The sequence below is a fragment of the Gorilla gorilla genome, chromosome 15 (assembly GCF_029281585.2).
Source record: "Gorilla gorilla gorilla isolate KB3781 chromosome 15, NHGRI_mGorGor1-v2.1_pri, whole genome shotgun sequence".
Lineage (NCBI taxonomy): Eukaryota > Metazoa > Chordata > Mammalia > Primates > Hominidae > Gorilla > Gorilla gorilla.
The window spans coordinates 36,040,204-36,060,710 of record NC_073239.2 but is presented as its reverse complement, the minus strand read 5'-3'; the positions used below and the strand labels follow the sequence as shown (position 1 = coordinate 36,060,710).

Genomic DNA, 20,507 nt, shown 5'->3' with positions numbered 1-20,507 from the left:
TGCCTTGTGCCATAAGGGATAGCCTTTCCCTTCCTGCCTAGATAGCTGTGTTCAATTTCAAACATTAGCCAGTGGGGTCAGTTTAGACTGTGCGTTCCAACCCCAGCCAATGGAGAAAGGACACAGCAGTAAGAACCAATTGCATTAGGAATAAAAACCCCTGCCCTACCCTGCTCAGTGTGCTCTTGCAATCATAACTGGCACAAGCTGCATACTTCTGTAGAAGTAAATTTGCCTTGCTGAAAAAATTTCCATTTGAGTGGTATTCCTTTTGCAGCGCCAAATCTTGTTTCTAATTTCTAACAAGAGCTAGCCTGGAGGCTCCTCATGGGCATTTGTCTCTGGTTTAATGCCTTCTTGCCACTGTGGTGAACCTGGAGACCCACCGAAGTCTCTGGAATCTTTCTTGCCAGCATGGCACTGCCAACCTTCAGCTCAGGCTTGCTTGCAGGGGAGGAATGGTTTCTGGAAATGGAAGACATCTTTGCTGTGTGTTCCCAAGCACAAGCAACATCCCCATTTCCTTCTCCTGATCTGCTGGACTTCTTAGAGGTTTTGTCACCTCTTTGGAGGTCCCATTGACCCTCCTCCACATATACAAAGGGCCCTCCCTGCTCAAGGGCATCTTTCCCACTTGGAAGGAGCCCACAGGGCACTGTCCAGGGGAACTACTCCTGGGTCTCTTGGTCTCAGTTCTGAAATCTGATTTCTGACTTGTGAGGTCTCATTATCGTTCTTGTTTGTCCCATTTACCTGTGTGTCAGGGGGCATTCTAAAGGAATCACTAGCTGAAGCTCAGTAGGCCTGACTCAGGGAACCCATCCTCTCTGCCTCGCAGTTGCTTTTGGTGAGTGCTGACGGACCAACCAGCAGCAGTTTGGTGGCCTAGTTCAGGGTGGCCTTCTGCTCCCTCTTCATCACGAGTGACCATTCACTGCATTGCTGGCTAGAGGTCATCCCTCCCCACATGGAGTGGATCAAAGGCACTCAGATATTGAGTGGAGCAACTGGTGTTTGTGTCTTTTTTGTATGTTAATTGTAATTTTACCTTGGTTAATATGAAAAATGCTAATTTTGTTCTCCCAGGCAGCCTGTTATGCTGCATTTCACAAAATTGGGCATCCATTGCCTAAGAATCCATTAAAAGAAAAAAACATTTACTTTTGTAATACAACCTGGCCCCTTCACCCATCAGAATGTGGGGGAAAAGTGGCCAAAAATGGGTTCCTTAGTTATAATATCATCTGGCATCTAGACCTCTTTTGTAACAAGGAAGAAAAGTGGAAAGAAATCCCTTATGGACAGTGTTTTGTGTTGCTTTGGCAATATAAGCTGATACAGAAAAATGTAAAGTTATGGTACAGGAGACTGTTACTAAGCCTGTACTGTTGGAGTCATAGGAAAGGGATGATGATACTTTGCTAGATCAGTTAAATGAGCTGTCGGCGCTCCCTCCTTCACCTGGTGAAGGAGCTATGGCCAGGCCACTGGCACCGGAGTCATAGTCCCCACCAGGGACCAAGAGGCCACGAATGATGAGATACAGGAATGATTTCCCCTTCTCACACCTGTCAGAGGTTCCAATTTGGGCAGGGAGCCACTTCAGCTCCAGCAGGACAATTTTTCCTTCAACAATTTCCTAGAGGAGGCATTGAAGAGGACACAGGGCAACCCATGGGGCTCATTTGGGTACAATCTCTATTCTCTATTTCTGATCTGTTAAATTTGAAAAATAGTATTGTCGGCTGGGCACGGTGGCTCACGCCTTAATCCTAGCACTTTGGGAGGCCAAGGAGGGCGAATTTCCTGAGCTCAGGAATTTGAGACCAGCCTGGGCAACATGGTGAAACCCCATCTCTATTAAAATACAAAAAAAAAAAAAAATTAGCCGGGCATGGCGGCTTGTGCCTGTAGTCCTAGCTACTCAGGAGGCTGAGGCAGGAGAATTACTTGAACCCGGGAGGCAGAGGTTTCAGTGAGCCAAGATCGTGCCACTGCACTCCAGCCTGGCAACAGAGCGAGACTCCATCACAAAAGAAAAAAGAAAAAGAAAAAAAAAAAAAGAAAAATAGTATTGTCACCTGTTGAGATGGTCCAAAACCAATGGAAAATTTGTTCTTTTCTATATTTGTTTTCTTCTATATCCTATATCCCATAATCCTACCTAAGCCAATGTTCAAACCTTGTTAAACACACTTTTACTCTCTGAGGAGTGACAAATGGTCTTCAAAAAGCCAGAGACAAGTGTTTGCATGCTGACTCCCCCAGTAACCGGGTAAGGTCATCTTAGGTTGCAGTGCTCACAGCTGCCCCAGGTAAAATGTTAACACTGGGCATAGGCCCAAGCTCAAGCATTATTGTGATCACATTCTGGCTGGACTCTGTAAAGGAGTGCCAAAGCACAGGAGCCTTAACAAAGTTCAGGGAGTAAGGCATAAGCCCAGTGAAAGTCCCTCAAGTTTTCTGGAATACATTTTTGAAGCGTTCAGGGAATAAAAAGAAAAAAAGTTTATTTTTTCCCTATTTAGTCTTAATATATAGCCTTGAAACATACTTTAAGATTGTTTCCCTCCCTTTCCCACCATACACTCCCTTACACTATACACATTTATCTAATTGTAAGCTGGTATCTAATTATGTGCTTACTTAGAAGTTCCAGGGGCTAATTTTCAGGCAGAACTAGGCATGGAAACCCAGTTGCAAAATTCCAGATGCTACTTTAAGGCAGCTAGTCGACAACCTGGCCATTGTTAAGATGATGCCAGCTCATGCTCCAGGTGGACCACGACTCAATATAGCCACCAGAACAAGACACATAGACCTTGTACCCAGCACCACTCCCTGCATGCCACCCATTACAAGTTCCTTTTAGGGCCCCTCTCCCCAGTCTAAAGTTTGAAATGGTTCCTTTAAGGCATGAGCTTTGGCCATTCGCCAACCACCAGCTATGGAATAAGGTCATTTTCACTGCATCTTATCCTTCTTATCGGCTTTGCAAACAGCAAGCAGCCGAGCCTGAATTTGGTTACAAATTTGGTGGCCCATACGGGAAGCACTGTGTGTTTTGAGTGGTCTGAGCCAGTTGATCTGGTTTCCAACAAGCGAGGCAATTGGCTGCAGAAATGTGCCAGGGCTTAACCGTTCATGCTGTGAGATGGGACAAGAAACACTAACGAATACCAGCTGCTCATGGCTATCTGACTCCATCGCTGGGGCACTAGGAAATTTCCCTGAAGCTGCTGAGATACCTTTGTCTCGAGGAACCTCCCTTCTCTCCCTGTCACAGTGTCTGCTACCTACTAGCCTTCTCTGGTACAAGGAAAGTGACATCTGAAGAAGTCAATGGACTTCAGAACTAGCTAAGTCAACCAGAGTTCACCTGGATCCCCTCTGCCTCTTCTGTGATGCTACTTGGGATCTGTTCTATTTGGACCTAGCTGCTTGTGATGCCATTTGGGCGTGTACATCATCCGTGGCACCATGTGAGCTCTGTTCTGTTTGGACTTGGCTCTTCGTGGGGCCATCTGAGGTTGAGAAAAGTGTTCAGGATTTGTATGTAGCCCCTCTCAGTTGGGATCTATCTGGGAGTGCACTGTCTGAATCTGTGACTGTGTGAGTGTGTAGCATCTACATTGGGCCCATACCTATCTCTCTCTTTCTCTCTCTTTTTTCTTTTTTTTCCCAGAGTCTCACTCTGCTGCTCAGGCTGGAGTGCAGTGGTGTGATCTCGGCTCACTGCAACATCTGCCTCCCAGGTTCAAGCAATTCTTCTGCCTAAGCCTCCCAAGTAGCTGGGACTATAGGTGAGTGCCACCACATCAGGCTAATTTCTGTATTTTTAGTAGAGATGGGGTTTCACTATGTTGGCCAGGCTGGTCTCAAACTCCTGAACTCAGAAGGTCTGCCCACCTCTGCCTCCCAAAGTGCTGGGATTATAGATGTGAGCCCCCAGGCCCAGCCTTCTTTCTCTTTCTTTCTTTTCTCTCCAAGGTGACCTGCATAAGTTCCCGGTCAATCCAGGGACCTAGCCCTGGAGGGGGACAATCTCTACCACTTTGACTAAGTCATCTTTCTAGGACTCCAAAGTATATCTTACTGCTGTGCCAGACCTTGTGGGAGAAAAGAAGTGTGTGGACTCTTCTGCGGGTTATCTAAGTGGGCCTGTCACCTGCTTACAGTGCTCAATGCTGTCTGTGTGAAAACAAGGCTGAAAACACCTGGCGTAAGTCCTTAAGTAATCCCAACTCCAACCCTTGTTCCCCTTTTTGTCTCTGATTTGCCATCCCCCTTTGTTGCCATTCAGTCATCCTTTATCAGAGCACTGAGCACAGCAACAGCTGAACGTGGGACAAGGTTGATGTGGTAGCGGATATTATTGCCAGTCTCCCCCTGCCTGTCCAAGAAGTTCATTCTCTGATCTCTCTGACTGTTTTTGCTGTGTGGCAGGAATTGCACAATCGTGCCTATTGGAACTGTGAGTGGTTTTACTCACATTGGTTGTGTGAGGTCAGAAAGATCCATCCAACTTCTAGAAGTCTAGTTATGGGAGATGATGAGTACAGGAGCAGAAGAAACAAGGCGGCGAAAAGAAGGTGTCACCACTGTTTCAGCAGGGTCAAGTGGTACAGGTACAGGAACCAAGCCAGAATGGGCAACAAGGTCTCAATGCCCTCTAGAAGCCCCTGAGTCACATTCTCGCTAACTGGAGGGCTTATAGCTAGGAACTCATGACCAAGAGTAAGATGATCTATTATTACAATATTGTTTTTTGTTTTTTTGTTTGTTTCTTGAGACAGAGTCTCACTCTGTTGCCCAGGCTGAAGTTCAGTGGCACGATCTTGGCTCACTGCAACCTCTGTCTCCAGGGTTCAAGAGATTCTCCTGCCTCCGCCTCCCGAGTAGCTGGGATTACAGGCACGAGGCACCATGTCTGGCTAATTTTTTAATCTCTTTTAGTAGAGATGGGGGTTTCACCATGTTGGCCAGGCTGGTCTCAAACTCCTCACCTCAGGTGATCTGCCCACCTTGGCTTCCCAAAGTGCTGGGATTACAGGAGTGAGCCACCTCACCAGGCCTACAATACTGTTTAGACTTCTTACAGATTAGGTGATGAATTTGGCCTCTGAACAGGAGTACCCTGTACTGGACTTTAATTCAGTTAGAATTATTTTGTCAGAGATCTGGGAAATGGGAAGAAATGCCTTATTCCAAGTTCTCATATTATTGCAAAATCAGGATTCAGGATGGGGCAGGGGGCTTCTGCTGGCTGTACAAAGAGATGAGAAGAGGGTCTTTCATAAGCCAGATAGCCAGATGCAGGAACAAAGGGATAAAGATTTCTTTTAAATGCTTTAAACCCAGCTGTCCCAGCAGCTCCTGCCGCCATGGCTGCTGCACCACCTTCTCCACAGCTACTTGGCTGCCTCACCATCACCACATGATGCTCCAAATTTGGAGGAAGGGGCTACTGCCCCATCTCAATATGATGAGGGAGTTGGAATGGTCTGTCCCTCCAAGACCCAACAGGGCACTCTGTTTGGACAGGGCAATACTGTGACTGGAGCAGGGCAATTCCCACTTAGGCAGATGCCTATGGGTGGTTCACACATAGAAGTGCCATCTGTCAGACATTACTGGACTTACAGCCTATTTTCAACATCCAACTTGCTAAATTGGAAAAGCTCCAAACCACCTTATAGAGAAGACCCCCAGAAAATGACTAATCTCTTTGAATCCATCTTTGCTACCCACCAGCCCCACTGGGCAGATGTTTGGTCTTTTTTATTATGCTTCTGACCACAGATGAAAGAAGGCTAGTAATAGAGAAGGCAAATGAAGAGGCCCATCACCTCCATGAGACAAACAATATCTCCGATCCTGCAGGGGCAATTCCAGATACAAACCCTAACTGAGACCCCAATTGAGATGGGGACATGACCCATCTGGAACACTACCAAGCATGCATTCAGGTCAGAATCAGGAGGGGGCGCCAAACCAAAAGAGCTTCAATAAAGTTCAGACAGTCATTGAAAGGGCAAATAAGGACCGCTCTGAATTCTTAGAATGCATTTACCAAGCCTTCTGCAGATACACTGATATGAAACCAGAAGACCCTGAGAATTCGAGGTTGGTATATAAGACTTTCATTCAGCAGAGTGCCCCTGCTATAAAGAGAAAGCTAGAAAAGAAAAGAGGCTGCACTGGAATTACCCCTTCTCAGCTAGTTGACATTGCTTTCACAGTGTACAATGGCAAAGAAATACAAGTCAGGCACCATATATGTGGAATGAGCAGAGAAGGCTCCATGCCAGAAAAGTCAGGATAAGCCTTTGGGCCACAACCAATGCACCTATCATAAGGAAGAGGGCCACTGGAAGGTTAACTGCCCCAAAATGAAGGGAGCCAAGGGCCGCAAAAAAGGAGGAAAGCGCGAAGGAAAGGACCCACCAGCAGATGGTGGAACCAGGACTACAGCTCTGATAGAGAATGAGGAATTTCCTCACAGAAGCCCTGGGTGCAATTGACAGTGGGGAACAAACTAATCGATTTATTGGTCAAAAAGGGAGTGACCTACTCAGTTCCTAACACCCCAGAGGCAAAGAACACCAAAATGACTGTGCCTGTGACAGGGGTTGCAGGAGGAAGGCAGCAAAAGGCTTTCTTACAACCTTCAGAATGCAAACTGGAAAACCTGGAACTAAGGCACAGCCTTCTCTATATGCCAGAATGGCTGATTCTCCTGCTAGAACAAGACATACTATGCAAATTAAGTGCTCAAGTAACTTTTTCCCCAGAAAAACAGCAACTATACCTGCAGGTCCCACCAGAACAGACACTGTGACTATAGATGCTACTCACTCACCCTGAGATGAAAAAGGAAAAAGCTTTTTCCCCAGAAGTCTGCAAAAGAGTGAATATTGCATTTGGGCAGACAGGGTCTCAGGAAAAGCAAGAAACATGCAGCCAGTGCACATGGAGATAAAAGAGGGGCCTGGAGTGCCCTGGAAAAAAAAATCACCCATTAAAAAAGGAAGCCTCAGAAGAGATAAAATCTATCCTACAAAAATTTCTGGATAATGGACTGACCTGTCGTTATAAGTTCCTATATAACACTCCCATCCTGCCTGTAAGAAAGCCACATTCCAATGAATATCGATTTAAGACCTGAGCGCTATTAATGAAATAGTCCAGGATATTCATCCAATGGTACCTAACCCATATATTTTACTGCTATATCTGGAAACTACAGATGGTTTTCAGTGTTGGATCTAAAGGATGCATTTTTCTGCAACCCAACAATTGTTTACTTTTGAATGGCATGACCTAAAGACCAAAGTGACCTTCCTTGCTGGCCATAGTGGTTTATGCCTGTAATCCCAGCACTTCAGGAGGCTGAAGCACTAGGATTGCTTGAGCCCAGGAGTTCAAGACCTGTCTGGGCAACATAGTGAGGTCCTGTCTCTACAAATAATTAAAAAATTGGCCTTGGGCCAGGAGCAGTGGCTCATGCCTGTAATCTCAGCACTTTGGGAGGCCAAGGCAGGAAGATCACCTGAGGCTGGGAGTTCGAGACCAGCCTGACCAACATGGAGAAACCCCATCTCTACTAAAAATACAAAATTAGCTGGGCGTGGTGGTGCATGCCTGTAATCCCAGCTACTCGGGAGACTGAGGCAGGAGAATCACTTGAACCTGGGAGGCGGAGGTTGCAGTGAGCTGAGATAGTGCCATTGCATTCCAGCCTGGGCAACAAGAGTGAAACTCTCTCAAAACAACAACAAAAAATTTGCCTGGCATGGTGGAACATGCCTGTAGTCCCAACTACTTGGGAGGTTGAGATGGGAGGGTCATGTGAGCCCAGGAGTTTGAAGCTGCAGTGAGCCATGATCACACCACTGTACTCCAGCCTGGGTGACAGAGCAAGACCTTGTCTCAAAAAGCAAGAAGAACGACCAGGCACGGTGCCTCACACCTGTAATCCCAGCACTTTGGGAGGCCAAGACACGTAGATCAGTCAAGGTCAGGAGTTCAAGACCAGCCTGGCCAACATAGTGAAACCTGTCTCTACTAAAAATACAAAAAATTAGCTGGGAATGGTGGCGTGTGCCTGTAATCCCAGCTACTTGGGAGGCTGAGACAGGAGAATCGCTTGAACCCAGGAGGCGGAGGTTGCAGTGAGCTGAGATTGCGCCACTGCACTCCAGCATGGGTGAAAGAGTGAGACTCCATCTCAAAACAAAACTTGATGGAGTCCTGCTATACTATGTAGATGACTTACTTATAGATAGCCTCAAGCAGGAAAAATGTTTGTCTAACACCATCCTAGTTCTAAACCACCTGGCCCAGGGTGGATACAAAGTGTCTGTTTACAAATCTGTAAACAAAAAGTAAACTTATCTCAGATTCAGGTTAAAGAAAGGCAAGAGGAGCCATCAAAGCTCCTGAAAATAGGAGACAACTGCAAGGATTCTTAGGCATGGCTGGCTTCTGTTGGATTTGGAGTTCTAGTTTTGGACTGATGACTAAGCCCCTTCATGAAACCCTAAAGGGATTAGACTCTGAGCGCCTGCCTTGGACGGCCAAGTGCCAACACAGATTTAATATCATCAAGGAAAAACTAGTATCAGCCCCAGTGTTGGGATTGCCAGAATCCCAAAGGCCATTCAAACTCTACATTTATAAGAAACAAGGCATAGGTCAGTCTAGGTGTGCTAATCCAGAAGCTGAAGACAATACACTATTTTTCTAAACAATTGAATCAAATGACTAAGGGTGGACCCTTGCCTTCAAGCATTGGCAGTCACTTGTGAAGTCCTACAGAAAGCAGAAAAGTTTACCCTGGGACAGCAGGTCACTATCTTTGTGCCCCATCAGGTGTTGACTTTGCTAGAACAAAAGGGAGGTTACTGGCTCACTGTGGGGTGAATGGGGAAATACCAAGCCATCCTCTTGGATGACTCAAATATCACCTTGCAAACCTCCATGGCTCTAAACTCTTCCTCACTGCTCCCAGCTACTGAATCTGATTCCAGGCTAGAGTATGACATTTTAGAAATTGTTCATGCAGTCTATTCCAGCAGGCAGGACCTGTCAGACCAGCCATTGGATGCTCCAGATGGAGAACTGTAACCTAGGGGAGCAGTTTCATGGAAGATGGACAACACAGAGCTGGGTATGTCATGGTGACCACCAACAGGGTAATACAAGCCCATGCCCTTATCTCCACACAAAGGGTTGAGTTAATTGCTCTTACCAGAGCTTTAAACTGTCCCAGGGGAAGCAAGAAAACATTTACACTGATTCCATCTACGCTTTCATGAAAGGACATGCTCATGGAGCCATCTGGGAAGAAAGAGGCCTCTTGACATCAGGAGACAAGGACATTAAGCACCCAGTGGAAATTCTGGCCGTATTAGAAGCAGTTGCCTTGCCTGCCCACACCTCCGTTGTGCACTGCCCCGGACACAAGAAAGATAATTTGCAAACAACCGGTCAGGCGCAGGTGGCTCATGCCTGTAATCCCAGTATTTTGGAAGACCGAGGTGGGTGGATCACCTGAGGTCAGGAATTTGAGATGAGCCTGGCTAACATGGTGAAACCCCATCTCTATTAAAAAATACCAAAACAATTATCCAGGCATGGTGGCGGGTGCCTGTAATCCCAACTACTCAGGAGGCTGAGGCAGGAGAATCACTTGAACCTGGGAAGCAGAGGTTGCAGTGAGCCAAGATCGAACCATTGAACTCCAGCCTGGGTGACAAGAGCAAAACTCTATCTAAAAAAAAATTTGCAAACAACCAAAGGCCGTCAGGCAGCCAATAAGACTGCAAAACAGGCTGCTTGGGAAGCAAAAACATTGGAGGCCTTAATATCCCATTTGAACTTATCAGACTTCAAACCTCATTACACTGAACAACATAAAAAATGCACCAGGGCCTGGAGTTTGATAAAACAGATTCTAATTCTCTCTGGGAAACGAATGGTTACAGGATGATCTTACTCCCTGAGGCCTTAGTTTACCCAATTTTAAGCATCTGCACGAAGGGACACGCTATGGGAGAGAGGCTCTCGCTGACCTAGTGCATTACAAACGGTGGCTTCTCTTCAAAATAAAACAGACTGCTGGGTCTGTGGGAACTACTCCTTTCCTGCACTGCATGCTTGCCATGGTGCTTACAAGCCGCCAACCTGAGCAATTGGAGTCATTTATATACCTGGTATAGGAGTTCATACCATTCCCCTTCTATGATCATAGCACCTCCCACAGTGGGTTCCCCTCCTACAAGGAAACTCAGAGACACCTTATTTACCATTCTATTAATAGATTAACGGTACCCCCACCTTGGGATATGCTGTATGTGATGGCATGGGATGTCTGACCGCTGTACAAATACAAGTAATGGGTCAAGCACACCATAGCCCACCATATGGGATGGTTACATCCTCAACAATGTAGCCAATCTCTCCAGATAACTGATGGTATGTGGCTAGGATAGCAGAATAATGCCCATCTTCATACTGGGGCCCATCCCTCCACCTAGGGTTGGCTATGGGCCTGCAGCACTCATGGTTGCGTTACTTACTTTATAATGGAACCAGGGGATGCAACTGGGGGCACCCTTACCGGGACATATCCTATCCCATCTGGATCCTCTCCCTGCCAATTGGGAAAGCATAAAAGCCAGATATTGTCATCAGAAATGGACACCCTTGTGGTTTTACCCCCCAGGAGGCGGCCATAGATGTAAAATTACAAGTAGAGGCCGTAGCTAAGCATATGGCTGCTGCCTTTAATAACACTCACTCTGCCATCACTTTTCTCCCTGAAGAAACCTCACAGATTAGACAGCCTTAAAGAACTGTATGGCCTTAGATATCCTGCCTGCAGCCCAAGGTGGCACATGTGCATTAACTAAGACTGAGTCTTGTGTGTATGTGTGTGTGTGTGTGTGTGTGTGTGTGTGTGTGTGTGTGTATCAGATTATTCCCACAGTGTAACCCTAGCTATGAAGGCTTAAATAACAATATTTCCACCATAGATGCCTCATCCCAAGGCCTTGTGATGGCACGCTTTAGTCAACTCCCTAGTGCATGGAAGACTCATACATAGTTTAATTGGCATTCCACTCAGTGTCTTCTTCAGCTGCTATGGATTTTATTGCTGTTGTGCTGTCTGTATGGGGATGCAAGACAGACTTTCTCAGCAGCTCTTAGTTCCCCATACCAAAATGCTCCAGCAAGTTCCCACTGTCAATCTGGGAATTCAAGAATATTTCCAACTCCAGGTAAGCAGATTCCATCCCATTACCTCCTAATTATGCCTCTTTTCAGCAGGAAGTAGCCAGATCGACTGCATTGACCACTTCCCAGAGAAATGGATGGGATTTGACAGTGGGGAGCTGTAACCAAGTAACTGAACTTCAAAGATGCATTTTAGGCCCGGCACAGTGCTCAGGCCTGTAATCCTTGCACTTTGGGAGGCCTACGCAGGTGCATCACCTGAGGTCAACAGTTCAAGGCCCGCTTGACCAACATGTGAAACCTCATCTCTACTAAAAATACAAAAATTAGCCGGGCATGGTGGCAGGGCACCTGTAATCCCAGCTACTTGGGAGGCTGAGGCAGGAGAATCACTTGAATCCAGGAGGTGGAGGTTGTAGTGACCCAAGATCATGCCACTGCACTCCAACCTGGGCAACAGAGCAAAAACTCGCCCCCCCAAAAAAAAAAAAAAGAAAGAAAGAAAGAAAAAAATGCATTTTGAAACTTTTTTCTCTCTTTTTTTTAGTCTCAAGATATAACCTTGAAGCAAACTGCAGAAATTTTTTCCCCTCCTCAGTCTTAATACATAGCTTTGAAACATACTAAGAGTCTTTGTTCCCCCGCCATTTCCCACTGTACACTCCCTTACATCACATACATTTATCTGACTGTATGCTTGTATCTAAATACGTGCTTACTTAGAAGTTCTAGGGACTAATTTTGAGACAGATTACAGGCATGGAAACCCAGCTGCAAAATTCCAGAGATTACCTCGAAGCAGTTAGTCAACAACCCGGCCATTGTGGGGATGATGCCAGCCCATGCTCCAGGTGGACCAAGACGCAAGATAGCCACCAGAACGAGACGTGCAGACCTGCACCCAGCACCACTCCTTGCATGCCACCCACTGCAAGTTCCCTTTGTAAGCCCCTCTCCTCAGGCTAAAGTTTGAAATGGTTCCTTTAAGGCACAAGCTATGGCCACTTCCCCAGTGCTAGCTCTGGAATAAATCTTCTTTCTTTTCACTGCATCTTGTCCTTGTTATTGGTTTTGCAAGCAGCCAAGCCTGCATTTGGTTCCACTTTATTGTTTTAAAACTACTTTCAAATGCATTACTTCTAAAAATTCTCAAAATTACTCACTGATGTACTAGAATATATCATCAGATATGATGCCTTGAAAAGCTATAGAGCTCTTTCTTAGCTTGCTTCTTCGAACATTGGCTCAGGTAGCTTCTCTCTCCCACCTCTCTCTACATTCCTTGAGTCACTACTTGAATTTAAGTCTTCAATAGATAATGCGCACTTGTTGGAAAGAGCTCTGGATGTGTGGGCACATGACAAACGACTGATTTTCCCTCAGAGTCGCCTCTCAAGTCATCCAAATCCAGATGCCCAGAATTGTTTCCTTTATCTCTTCCCTATCATCAAAAGACCTAGAGAGTAGGAGGATGCATAGAACCTGCTCTGAGGCAATAAGACAGAGCAGGGATCTATCTTAGAGGCGAGCAGGGCACCCTCCCCAATCCAGCATGGAAATAAACGAAAATCTTCAATTTCTTAGCTAGCCTTGAAAAGAAAAAAGAGGAACTAGGTAAGCAAGAAGGTAATGCTAGCTTAAAACAATAGCCAGGGAAGTTAGAATCAGGGGATGTTTGGTTCCCTATAGAAACTAAAAATAGCATCTTAACATACATCCCTGAGTTCTTCAGAAACTCAGACCCCCAACAAACAGATCTGCTGGCACATAGACCTCAGATAAGGGGGAAACTGAGGACTAAACTCTCACCCCCGTTCATCTAAATTATTTCGAGTGGCCCGGAGAAAGTCACACCCATGATCCAAAGCTAACATTCTGTTCTGCTGGCCCCCATTCTTAAACAAACTTTCATCTCCTTAACCAATTGCAAATCAGATGATCTTTGAATCTACCTATGACCTGTGAGCCCCTGCTTCAATACCTCGCCTTATTCAGCCAAACTAATGTGTAATCTCCACATTTTAATTTACTATTTTGCCTGTAACTTTTGCTTTCCTGAAATTTATTCCCGCCTTTATTTAATTATTTATTTATTTTTTTGAGACGGAGTTTCGCTTTGTCGCCCAGGCTGGAGTGCAGTGGCACTATCTCGGCTCACTGGAAGCTCCACCCCCCAGGTTCACGCCATTCTCCTGCCTCAGCCTCCCGAGTAGCTGGGACTGCAGGCGCCTGCCACCATGCTCGGCTAATTTTTTGTATTTTTAGTAGAGACGGGGTTTCACCGTATTAGCTGGGATGGTCTCGATCTCCTGACCTCGTGATCCGCCTGCCTCGGCCTCCCAAAGTGCTGGGATTACAGGCGTCAGCCACCGAACCCGGCCTTTTCCCGCCTTTAAAAACCCTTACCTGAAGTCATCAGAGAGGTCAGGTCTTCAGTGTGAGCCACAAGGTTCTCCTTGCTTGCTGCTTTGCAAATAAACTCCCTCCTTTCTCCTGCCGCAGACCTTGGTGTGGATATTTGATCTTACTGTGCTGGACGATCAGACCCCAGTTCAGTTCCATAGGAACAATCTCTCCCGTGCCCCACAGAGTCTATCAGCACATGATTCCCTATTATTCAATGATTGCTTGACAGGAGCTGAAGTATGAAGAAAAGTTCTGGATATAAACGGAATATTCTGACATTCTAATAGCTAGGTGGTCCAGTGACAAACTCAACCAAGGTGGCTCAGGTAGGAGTGGCCTTGCAGATGTTGATAGAAAATACATTCAAGACCAGGTACAATGGCTCACGTCTGTAATCCCAGCACTTTGTGAGGCCGAAACGGGCGGATCACTTAAGGGCAGGAGTTCGAGACCAGCCTGGCCAACATGACGAAACCTCGCCTCTACCAAAAATACAAAAAACTACCAGGGTGTGGGGGTGCCCGCCTGTAGTCCCAGCTGCTTGGGAGGCTGAGGCAGGAGATTCACTTGAGCCTGGGAAATGGAGGTTGCAGTGAGCCAAGATTGCTCCACTGCACTCCAGCCTGGGTGACAGAGGGAGATTCTGTCTCCAAAGTAAATAAATAAATAGAAAAAGAAAATACATTCAAGTATCTTACATTATCCATAAGTGAAACCTTTGGTTACTGTTACTGAAACAATATTCGTTGCATATACCAATTTAGGGGGAGTTGGTATGAAACGTGGTGGAAATTCCAGATGTGATATGGAAAGGTCACCCATGGGATGCTCACACAAACTCAGTTTAAGGGCTGGTGGTCTTGACCAGCGTGAGCTGAGTTTAGGTCTGTGTCTTGAGTTCCTGTAAAACAACTAGGTCAACACCTTGTGACGCATACTTCAGAGTCAGATGTGATATGTAGGAACATTGTGGAAACTATGGCTAGGCTACCTGACATTTTACTAAGGCAGTAAGCACTACAGTGTTAGCAAAGGTTATTGTTAATGAGGACTAAACTCTGATTTTTTTATCTTGCCCAAATTGCTATCTAAGGGGTCTGGGGAGTCATGCCCTACAAATCATCAATTCTCATCAGATGAGTTTTATTTAACCCTGTATATCATGTTTTACTTTCCAACCTGACTCTGGCATAACATTACCAGACAAAAAAGAAAAGTATTTTGCCCCAAAACATGTTTCTTTGCCACATTTTGAAATTGCCCTGCAAAGCTGTTCTTTGTGGGGGAAAATTTGCATCTGTAAAGAATCTCTATTAACATAGCTAAATATTTTTCTTCCAGACCTTCCAATCCTAAAGATATTAATTAAGATCTGAAAGGGAAGCATTTGTCATCTATTGTCTCTAAGGGCAGCCACTATAAGACTTCAAAAGAATTGGTCTCTACCATCTTTATTTTAACCTGAATATTCCCTTTCTATCAATCCCAGGTCTTTAGACAAAACTAGTTGTCAACCAGAAAATGTTTAAATTCACTTATAGCCTGGAGGCCCCCCACTCCCCATCAGCTTTGAGTTGTCCCGCCTTGCTGGACCAAACCAATGTATTTCTTAAATGTATTTGATTGATGTTTCATGCCTCTCTAAAATGTATAAAACCAGCTGTGCTCCAGCCACCTTGGGCACATGTCCTCAGGACCTCCTGAGAGCTGTGTCATAGGCCATGGTCACTCATATTTGGCTCAGAATAAATCTTTTCAAATATCTTACAGAGTTTGACTCTTTTTTTTGAAATGGTGTTTTGCTCCTGTTGCCCAGGCTGGAGTGCAATGGCGTGATCTCAGCTCACTGCAACCTCTGCCTCCCAGGTTCAAGCGATTCACCTGCCTCGGCCTCCCAAGTAGCTGGGATTACAGGTGCCCACCACCACGCCCAGCTAATTTTTGTATTTTTAGTAGAGATGGGGTTTCACCACCTCGGCCAGGTAGGTCTTGAACTCCTGACCTCCGGTGATCCTCCTGCCTTGGCCTCCCAAAATGCTGGGATTACAGGCGTGAGCCACCACACCCAGCTGACTCTTTTCATCGACAATAACAAACTGCCTAGTAAAACTTCAGATACTGGCTACCTAATCATAACTATCTGGCCACCAGTTTCACTAGATACTCTTTCACCTCTCAATGAAAGTCCCACAGTTCACAACGTTATAAGTGGCTTTCTTCAGAGAAGTTTCTGTGTAACATAGCATAACCCTCCAGGGACTTCCCAGAACTTTGTCAGAAATTGAGTGCAGAAGCCAGGTCTCTCATTGTCTACTGATAGCACCAGATAACCCCTTTCTGGGGTCACCTCACTCTAGGGTCTTGCACTTCTTCTGTGCCCTGGAGTCAGCCTTTGATGTTTGTAGCCTTTGCTTAAGGCCACTGTCTGAATAAACTCAAGTGTTCCAGATGAGAAGATACAGGAACAAGTTCACATAATAAGGCTATTCCCCATCACCACCTCCACCACCAATCAGCTGGAGCCCTGCAGCTCCCCCTGCTATTCCTTTCTCCACTGCTGCAGATTTCCAGGGCTCTGAGGAAAGGAGGACTCAGACTCTGCTCTTCAGATCCACACACTGATCCCCACTACAACCAGTGACCTGAACTTGGAGTCTGAGTAGGGTAAGAAGGGCTCTGCTGAGGATGTTTGGGGGACAGCCAGGAGCACTGAAAGGAGGCTGATTGAACTTTTAGATAGCAAAAAATGGAGAAGGATCCAAATCATGGAAAACAAAGGTGTGAATTCTGGTCAGCCTCAGTCCCACTGATACAAGCTTTCCCTGCCCCTCCCTTCCTTCACCCCCAGTCTTCTCAAACACAATGCATTAAAACTGCTTACGTCCTGCTCTTCTATCCTCTGTAGGTCTTTATCATCAAGACAGGGTTCCACAGATAGGAAGTACTGACCCTTTGTTCTGTGTCTGATGTGGACATTTGACATCATTAGAAGTGCTCTCAAATACAAGCGTCTCATTAGACTCTTGCAGGTCTGTAGGGAGCTATTATTAAGTCCATCTGAGGACACCAGTGCTCAGAGTTGTGAGTCAGGTTAGAGATTCAGTAAGAGCGGGAACACTTCTCATGGTAAATGAGGACAGAGCACTAGTTTAAACGGTAGACTCTTTCAAAAAGATCCCCACACTCCATGCTATCACCACAGAAGCCACTGTGGGGGCTCTTTTAGTCTTGGTACTTGATTGATTACAGGAATATTTCAAATCTGGAATTCTGGTTGGGTGTAGTGGCTCATGCCTGAGAATCCCAGCACTTTGGGAAACCGAGGTGGGTAGATCACTTGAGGCCAGGATTTTGATACTAGCCTGGCCAACATGGCGAAACATTGTCTCTACTAAAAAAAATACAAAAATTAGCTGGGTGTGGTGGCGGGCACCTATAATCTCAGCTACGTGGGAGGCTGAGACAGAGAATCTATTGAACCCTGGAGGCGAAGGTTGCAGTGAGCCAAGACTGTGCCACTGCACTCCAGCCTGGGTGACACAGTGAGACTCTGTCTCAAAAATAAATAAACAAATGAAAACCTCAAAACTGGAGTTCTTTTATGATGACATTTTCAAGGGGCAGCTCTGACAAACGAAGATCATTTGTAATAGTGATAATTAGGGGAATGAACCCTGAGAGGGAATATGGGTAGTTAGTAATGAACATACGTTCCACTCAGGCTTTAGAGAAAGTGTTATAAGGAAGTCAAGATTGGAGAAGCATCATTAAGTAATTGGAGAAGCATGCAAGAAGTAATTGCAGGCTAGGCTGTCATTTCAGCAAATCGAAGCCTTCCTACCTAGGAACCACTTCCCAAGTAGTTACTCATCTTCTACATTTCCCTAAAATCTGACAACCCTTTCCACTTCAAGGACATAAACCTTAAAATATCATTCTCTTTTGGACACATGATCTCCTGAGAGTTGGTCTGGTGAAAAGGAGCCACCTGAAGGGTGATTGGCTCCTCAGGTTGGGTGTAAGACAGGGATGAGAGGAGATGGTTGGAATTCTCAAAATGAACTTCATCTATTTTTTCTAATTATGTGTTTCGCTTACACAGGCTGAAGCGTGTTTTTAGTTCTTAGAAACTCTATTCTCTAATGAGAATTATCATCTTCTCATCGGGGAACCAAATAGTAAAATTGCACCCAAGTGCCTGCCTGGTGGGGAAGGAATTTTAAGGTGGAGTTCAGCTCTCTGGGCATTGTCTGGATAATGCTTTTCTTTCTCTTCTCCGTGGACACGCAGGTGGCCCCGGTGACTGAGATGGCATCGTCTCTAAAGATCTGGGGCACACTCTTGGCCCTGCTTTGCATCCTATGCACACTGTTTGTACAGAGCAAAGAAGTTTCTTGGAGAGAATTCATGAAACAGCACTACTTAAGTCCAAGTCGAGAATTCAAAGAGTACAAATGTGATGTCCTCATGAGAGAAAATGAAGCTCTGAAAGACAAGAGCTCTCACATGTTTATCTATATCTCATGGTACAAAATCGAGCATATATGCTCTAGTGACAACTGGATGGATCGCTTCCGAAATGCATATGTATGGGTCCAGAATCCTCTCAAAGTACTCAAGTGTCACCAGGAGAATTCCAAAAATAGCTACACAGAGAGCAGGAGCTTCAACTACATTGAATTCCATTGTAGCATGGATGGGTATGTTGATAGCATAGAAGACCTAAAGATGGTAGAACCTATCAGCAACTAGAAAGTCTATGCACATCCTCAGGTATTGGTAGAGTATTCAGTGCTTTCTAAGTAGCAGCCCCTGCCTCCATCAATAGTCCTACCACTCCCCTCTTGCATTTATTTGTCAATGTTTTCCAAATACTTAGAGTTATGAATAGCATAATTTCTTGATACCATAACTTTGCCTGTGTTGTTTCTCTGCCTGGAATACACTTTTGTCTTCATTTACCTAATTTACTCTTATACTTTTGTCGACATTCAGCTCATATGGCTTCTGTTCTTGATCAACCCAAGACTCTCTTGATACATACCCAAGCTGAACAATCTTCCCTTCCCTAAATAAATTATATGACTCCAATGTGTGTGACATTCATATATGTTATGTGCACGGAGTGAGTATAGTGTGATTGATATGGGTGTGTGTGATCTAGACTATGCATGTGATTGATGCTGTGCAAGGGATTGAAGGTGTATTTTATGGGTGCATATCTAATGTATGTAATATGTTTGTGTATATGATGAGGGTATTAATGATTGTGTGCTTAGTTCAAGACAAGTTGTGATGTAGGCATTGATTGCAGCATCAATTTGAAATAATCAAAAGGGTCAGAATCCAGTTTTAAAGAGTTGATTCAAGCAAAAGGCAAGGAGTGGCCATTTGGTAACACACAGACTCCACAGAAATGGAGTCAGTGTTCCAAAGCTGAAAATTAAGTTCTTGCTTATGCAGGAAAAAGACAAAAGAATTTAACAGGATTACAACAATTTCTATAACAGCTGGTTTAAGAGTTACAACAAATTAATTAGTTACAGTTTGTCCCCCAAGTCTTCTTTCCTTTTCTTTATAGCTTGTTTTCATTTCCTTTCCAATTTAAAAGAGTGTATTTAACATTCCATCTTAATGTGATAGCGATGAAGTCTTTCTAAGAGGAGAGGGAAGTTACTCTATCATGAAGATCAACAGTGGAGAGGGAAGGAGTCTTCCCCTGTACCCTTCAGTAATTTACAACATTTCATCAAACAATGCAGCTAAGAAAGAAGGTTTAATCTATAAACATAGAAACCACGGTTATAGCTGCCTTGGTTACAGTGGTCTGGCATGTGACTGAGGCCCCCAAATCACATTTCTTTAAGGTTAAAAATAATTTAGAGTTCCAACAAATGGGTTGTTAGATTGCTTATTTTCACAGTGGTGACATGCTTTAGTTCCATTCAGATTTTGGGGCATTGGCAGAACTCACTGGGTGTAAAACATGTAGCATGGTTTCTTGCTCATAGTAGGTGCTCAGTGAAAATTGCTTCTTTTCTCAACTCATTATTTGGCTTAGTACTTTCATTTTGACTTTGATAAACAAACATAACAAGTGCTCATCAATCATTTGATCTCCCTAACTCTAGAGATGGGGATTTATAAAATAAAAATACATGCTGGGTATGTTGGCTCACATTTGTAATCCCAGCACTTTGAGAGGCCGAGGTGGGTGGTTAGGAGTTTGAGGTCAAGAGTTTACCATTTGAGATCAGGAATTTGGGACCAGCCTGACCAACATGGTGAAACCTTGTCTCTACTAAAAATACAAAAAATGAGCCGATTGTGGTGGCACATATCTGTAATCTCAGCTACTTGGGAGGTTGAGGCAAGAGAATCACTTGAACCCAGGAGGTGGAGGCTACAGTAAGTTGAGATCGTGCTGCTGCACTCCAGCCTGGGTGACAGAACCAGAGCATCTCAAAAAACAAAAACAAAAAAAACCAAAAAAAAATTACAGCAGGCTGTCATCTGTGAGGACTGAATTCTGACCTTTTTTTCTCTCTTGCCCAAATTCCTATCTAAGGGGCTTGGAGCATCACACCCTGAAAACCGTAAAATATTATTAGGTGGGTTTTATTTAACTCTGTACAATTCATGTCTTATACCCAGTCAGTTCTGCCAATACCCCAAAATCTGAGTGGAACTAAAGCATGTCACCACTGTGAAAATAAGTAATTTAATGTGGCTTACCTTCCAACCCAACTCTGCCATAACATCAAATGACAGATAAATAAATCAAAATATTTTATCCCAAAAATATTTTTTGCCTTATTTTGAAAAATGGCCCTGCAAAGCCATCTTCTGTGGGGAAGAGT

General features: G+C 44.8%; 1 protein-coding gene across 2 annotated transcripts; it reads left to right on the top strand.

Annotated features, from left to right (window-relative positions):
- The first annotated feature begins 16,208 nt into the window (after positions 1–16,208).
- On the top strand, positions 16,209–18,797 carry EDDM3B (epididymal protein 3B). Of its 2 annotated transcripts, XM_063698342.1 has the most exons (2): positions 16,209–16,311; positions 17,938–18,797. In XM_063698342.1, exon 2 carries the CDS (start codon positions 17,956–17,958, stop codon positions 18,397–18,399), a length of 444 nt encoding a protein of 147 aa, XP_063554412.1. In that variant the 5' UTR covers positions 16,209–16,311; positions 17,938–17,955; the 3' UTR covers positions 18,400–18,797. The 2 variants fall into 2 exon arrangements, with proteins under 2 accessions (XP_063554412.1, XP_004054898.2); XM_004054850.4 differs by lacking the exon at positions 16,209–16,311 and having other exon boundaries at positions 17,842–18,399.
- The last annotated feature ends 1,710 nt before the right edge of the window (positions 18,798–20,507 follow it).

Coding starts and splice junctions, on each gene's coding strand:
- EDDM3B (XM_004054850.4), top strand. CDS start 17,905: ATGCTTTTCTTTCTCTTCTCCGTGGACACGCAGGTGGCCCCGGTGACT.